Source organism: Sarcophilus harrisii, chromosome 5 (genome assembly GCF_902635505.1).
Source record: "Sarcophilus harrisii chromosome 5, mSarHar1.11, whole genome shotgun sequence".
NCBI lineage: Eukaryota > Metazoa > Chordata > Mammalia > Dasyuromorphia > Dasyuridae > Sarcophilus > Sarcophilus harrisii.
In genome coordinates, this window is record NC_045430.1 from 16,109,472 (window position 1) to 16,115,471 (window position 6,000).

At 53.3% G+C, this 6,000-nt stretch overlaps 1 protein-coding gene across 5 annotated transcripts in view; it reads right to left on the reverse strand.

The window, feature by feature from the left end:
• TOM1 (target of myb1 membrane trafficking protein) overlaps positions 1-6,000 on the reverse strand; it is a 47,389-nt gene extending 41,389 nt beyond the window's left edge. For 4 of the 5 annotated variants that reach the window (XM_031938898.1, XM_031938897.1, XM_031938896.1 and 1 more), the window contains exon 1: positions 5,865-6,000. In XM_031938898.1, coding sequence (XP_031794758.1) covers positions 5,865-5,916 — 52 coding nt within the window. In that variant the 5' untranslated portion in view covers positions 5,917-6,000. Of the gene's footprint in view, positions 1-5,183; positions 5,788-5,864 lie in introns of those variants that run through there. The other variant, XM_031938899.1, reaches the window with a different exon arrangement.

Sequence of the window (6,000 nt, forward strand, 5' to 3'; positions counted from 1 at the left end):
GACATCTCCCCTTGTTCCCTCCCATCTGCCCCAACTCTGGGGACTGTAGGTGTGGAATACTGAGCAGAACAGTAGGTGTTTTGGATGTGTGGATTGCTTTTGCTGAATATTTTTTCTTTCTCTTTTTTTGGGGGGCGGGGGGCTGTCCCCTTTTCCCTCTCTTTCTGTCTGTCTCTTTTGGGTGAAGCAATTATGGTTAAGTGACATGGTGAAAGTCACACAGCCAGTAAGTGTTTTGCAGATTAGCACTCAGATTCTCCTGACTTCAGACTTTATCCTGTGCCATCTAGCTGCACCCCTTTCCATATTAAAATTGTTTTAAGCTACGTCTCTCTGGGAGGGGAAAGAAAGGGACACAGGAGGAAATCTCAATGACAGAAAAACAGTCTATTATTATTTTAAAAGTCTAGATTGCTTATGATTCCCTTAACTAGCTTTGCCTGTTCTGTTCCAGTTGTCGATGTCCCCTCCACCCAGCCAGCTTCTTCTAGTTCCTTAACTCCCAATTTCATCCTTCTAGATTAAAAAAAAAAAATGGCAGTCCTTCCCCAAAGGAACTGGAAGATCATTCCCAAATCTTCATTTCCACCTTTCCATTTGCTCAGGGGAAAAGACTCCTTCACTGTCCCACTAATCAGAAACTAAACATTCCCAAGCTGGAGCTCCAACCCTTTTCCATTGACACATTCCCCAAAGGCTCCGTCATCCTTCCATCTAAACATTCCTCCCAAAGGCGACACTATCCTTCCGTTTAAGCAGGTATGTCTTGTTTCCCGAATCCTATCAATGATCCGATCTACCCAAACCAGGCTGGCAAGACCAGAAACCATTTTTGTCCTTCTCCTTCCCACTCAACCATTAGGGGAAAATGGAAGGACTATAATTGGATGCGTAGGATTCACGGGGAGTTAATCTTGGAGAAGGAAATTAACGACCAAGAAAATGTTTATTAAGCATTTAGTGTGCTAGGGATTTTTTTTTTAAAAATGAGACAGTTCCTTCCTTCATGGTGCTTACTTTCTATGACTTGGAGAAGGCAGGGGATTAGAGATATATTTTCCAGTCCTGGAAGGACTGTATGGGAGAGGGTATCGAATGTTGAAACTCTAGAGAAGCTGATTTCAGAGGGAGAGAAAACTTGAATCATTTAAGTTCTCAACAGCACAACAGGCCAACTCAGGCAGGAGTCAGTGAGTGAGTCCCTCTTTACAAGGCAGAGACTGCAGGACGCCACATTAGGGATTCACGACTGGGGGAGAGGCTGGATAAGATGGTCTCCAGAAGAGATCTCTGCCAGCTGTAAATATGATACAAAATCCCACAACTGCCTCCGGTGAACTCTGCTTTTATGAATGTCTCACTTTGCACAAAAGATTTCTCCAGAATATCCTTTTCCTTTCATCTAGAAACGCGGTGAAGAAATGACCATTTCCTTGTTGCTGTTGGGAAATGTCCCTAGGTAGCACAATGGCTAAGCTCAGGGAGCTCTGACTTTAAGTCTGACCTAGCTGTTTATCCTTGGTCAAGTCACTTAACCTGTTTGCCTCAGTTTCCTCAAGTGGAAAAAGGGGATCCTAACAGTACGTACCTCCCAGGGTCGTGAGGATCAAATAATTTAATATTTGTAAAGTGTTTGGCACAGTACCTGGTATGTAGTAGGTGCTTAATAAATACTTATTCCCTTATCTACTTCTTTAAGCATGGTATTAAAAACCCATATATATATATATATATATGAAGTTTCCCTATAGGTTTTTTTTAAGGAGAAGGCAGGCAAAGACAATCTGTGACTCAGTCAGTTTGGGTGGAGTCTTCCAGATGTGGGAGTCTAATGGCTGCTGGAGTACTGGCTTCAGAAATAGGTGGGAGCTGCCAGGAGGGTACCTCAAGACTATGGCAGCGGGCCAAGTGAGGGAAGGAATTCCGGAGCTGGACTTTTCTTTGAGGCAAGACGGTGGGGACAGTGGGCTGTGAGGTCAGGTACCAGTGCCAGATGGAGTAACCTTGTTAGCCTAGGAAGTCTGAGCTGACCATGGGGTTCAGAGCTCCCAAGATGGAAGGGGTGTCCGACCCCCTTATTAGGTAAATGAAGGAGAGCTGGTCCACAGAGTGCCGTGTCCGAGATCACACAAGCAGAGGCAGAAGCTGAATTTGAACTCGGGGCCTCTAACTCCAGACACAATATTCTTTCCATTGCATTATGCTGTACCCCAGGAATTATTTAGTATGAGATTTCTCTACTCTGTAATCTGAGTTTTTCTTTTGCTTCCCACACTTATCTTAAACAAGTCCACTGAGTAACCTACCTTCTGTCTAAGAGGAGAGGGGAAGAAGGGACATTTAGATCAGTGAGGAACTGGTGGCAGTGACGGGGGCCACAGTTCAATATGGCAAGCAGTAAGAATAGCTGGCATTTATATAGCTCTTTAGTGTCTGCAAAGTGCTTTACAAATATTTCGTTTGAGCCTCATAACAACTCTGAGAGATGCTTTTATTAGGCCCATTTCACAGATGAGGAAACTGAGGCACAGAGAGGCAAGTGATTTGCCCAATGTTACACAGGCAGGAGGCAGAACAGAATGAAAGCTGGGTGGAAGCTCCAAATCTTATTTATTCTGCCCCTGAAATTCTCCAGGAGGTCCCATAGCTGGGAAACAGGATTCCTGTACTGCAGTCTGTCTCTTAGCCCTGTGTTTTGGTGCTAGCAGGACCTGTTTTTGGACAGTATTCAGAAAATGCTTAGATGACCACCAGATGTAACCACAAGGGATTACTGATTAATCTGGAAACCTTTCCCCGCCGGCTGTTGCCTTGGTGAAGGGACCCGTGGATGGAGGAACAATATGCGCCAGGAAGGTTAGCATTAACTAAATTATATTTGCCAGCCTGCAGAGATGGGGAATTCAGGGATCATGTGCATCCCATGGGCTGGAAGAGAGTCATCTGCTAGAGAAGAGGATATTTAACTCTGCCTGTTTGGGCCAGTAAATGAAAATAAAATAAACATTTTATTTTAACACAATTATTATTATTGAATCGCAAAAAGTACTGTTATTGCTATTATTGTTATTGAATTACAAAAAATAAAACAAGTGTTAAAAAAAAATCTGAAATGGATACAAGTATCCTTGTTCCATGATCAGCACAGACCCAAGGACTCATTAGTAGTAGTCCTGGGCCCAAAGAAGATGGCCTTGGGCCAACAGGGATCTGGGGTGAACATAGGTTAGTGCTCATTCTTCCTCCAAGAGAAATACCGGAATGACTGGACTATTCAACAAATGTTTCTCAGGGGCCACTGAGTACAGGCTCATGGGCCTACTGTGTGCAGAACACTGCAACACTATATACTTAAGGGCCTACAATGTGCAAACCACCAGATTGGTGAGAGTTTATGAGACTAATGGGTTTATTAAGTGCAGAACACTAGGCTAATATGGACTTATAGATCTACTATGTGCACAACACTACATTGGCATGGACTTCCAGGCCTACTATGTGCAGACCACTGGATTAATAAGGGCTCATGGGCCTATTATGGGCAGTTCACTGGACTAGTAAGGACTTGTGAGCTTATGTGTGAGCACACTGGGCTAATAAGGACTTCCCAGCCCACTATGTTCAGAACACTGGGTTAGTACAGATTTCACGTGCTCTGTGCTTTTAGATTTGGGGCCCTGGCCACCATCTAACTACTGAGTGTCGGTGGCCTTCCCTATGAAATGGGCACGACAATAACTGGATTCTCTAGCCCATGAGGCCATTGTGAATCTCAGAGGGTTAAATAAACTCAAGTCACATCTTTCCTGAGTCCCTCTGAGTTCTGGGTCAATGTCAAAGGCAGTGGCTGATCTGGGGGCCTGTCTAAGTCACTGTTTCCCTCCTGTGCGCCCGTGATTACTAAGGGACCTGCCAGGCTCCTTCTAATACTACTGAGATGCTCTGGGGGCTGGGAAAGAAGAGGAACAGCTCAAGCTAACAAGAGGAGCTCACTAGCCTTTTTGAACCTTCTGGTGAACGCCGCATTCTAGACAGACCCCCGGGAAAACCCGTCACATCCAAGAACATTGTGGCACAAGTAAGGGCGCTGACCGTGGGGCGAGGGGAGAGCTGGGTTTGAGTCCTGCCTCGGATACTACGTGATGCTGAGGAAATGATTTCTTTTTAGGCCTGAGGTCACTCATCTGTAAAACGGAGACAATGTCTCTAAGACTTCTTGGAAGGGCCATCGCGCCTGCAGGCGGCTCATTCTCCTCCACACTGTCCGGCCCTAGCGGGGCCTGTCTCCCCAGTCCGGCCTTTCCCCTGGCTGCCCCTCCGGCCTGCCTGGCCGTCCCTGCTCGCTCCTGGGAGCGCTTTCTCTGGGCGCTGGCAGCCAGACACCTGGCGCGGAGAGGAGGCCCTTGAAGGGCGCCAGCCCCGAGGGCCGGTTCCCCGAAAGCCCGGGCAGACGGCTCCGTCAGCACAAAGGGCCAGGGATCACACCCCCGCCGCTCCTGGCCGGAGCTCGCTCTCCCCAGGCCCGAGGGTGACTCACAGTCAGATGGCCCTCCCGGAGTGCGGGAGGAACCGGGCCCAGAGCCCTTCAGAACCAAGGCTGGAGGCCCAGAACCGGGCCATGAGCTGGGAAGGAAGTCAGGCCCCGGGGCCGGGGCTGCCGGGGGGCCGGGGCTGCCGGGGGGCCGGGGCTGCCGGGGGGCCGGAGCTGCCGGGGGGCCGGGGCTGCCGGGGGGCCGGGGCTGCCGGGGGGCCGGGGCTGCCGGGGGGCCGGGGCTGCCGGGGGGCCGGGGCCGCCCCGCGGCAGAACCCGAGTTTCTCTGGGACTAAGCTCCGCACCCCCTTCACTCACTGGCAGGGCCCTGGGAGAGGAGAGAAGGGGGACCATCACAACTCTGGGGGCTCGGGGCTGTTGTTCCTACTTCCCAGCTGAGGAAACCGAGGCAGGCCTGGCTGTGACTGTCTCACCTAGAAAAATGCTCAGCCAGGAGCAGACTCCAGCTTTGCACCTGCTCTCACCCGGCCCTCGCTCACCGCAGTGCCCACGTTAAAAGCTCTGTCCCCTGCCCTCAGTAAGCCCCGGGGGCTGCGGCAGTCCCCCTGCCCCCCCCCCCCCCCCCGGGGGCTGCGTCAGTCCCCCTGCCCCCCCCTCCCCCCCCTCCGGAGTCTGTCCGGACTTCCCTAACCCCAGGGCGGAGCACACAGTAGGCGCTTCACGTCTGCTTCTCCTCCGGAGGGCGGCTGAAGAGGAGGGGGCTCCCAGCCTGGCTGCGCGGCCCCGGCGCGGCGCTAAGCGGCTTGCACCCGGCCCCGGCCAGCTGCTGAGCGCCCGGGACTCTGGCACCGCCGCCCCTGGCCGGGCGCCCGCGCGGCAGGCGCTCAGGGAGCGAGGACCCCGAGGCTCAGAGCGCGCGCCGGCCCGGGGTTCCGAGCTCGGGTCCTCCGCCTCCCGAGGCGCTTCCCCTCAGATCACGCCGCCTGACGGTCCCTTCCGCGCCGGGCCTCCCGCTCCCGCCCGGGTCCCGGTGCCGGGCGCTCCGACGCCCCGTCCTAGGGGCAGACCCCCGGGAAGGGCGCCGCGGGCCCTTTAAGGGAGAAAACTTTCTGCCCGGCTCCGGCTACCTTTTCCGGCACCGATTGGATAAGCCGCGGCCTCTGGAGCCCGCCCCCACGCAGCCTATAGGCCGCAACTCCCGCCAGTCATCACGGTGCCGCTTCCTATTGGCTGACAGGCCTTGTCATTCTGCGCTCTCGGGAGGGCGAGGGGGGAGGGTCCCCCGAGTCCCCGAGAGCTGGGGATTCGGACCCGAAGGGTCCCGGGGGGCGGAGGCCGGCGTTGGGGAGGCCGGGACGCGCGAGGCACTCACCGATGCGCTGCCCCACGGGGGAGCTGAACGGGTTCCCTAGGAGAAAATCCATGGTCGCCGCTGCCACACCTCCGAGCCCGAGGGATCGGCTGACAGCAACTGCCACGGCCGCGGAGCCGTCACGTGACCGGCCTCC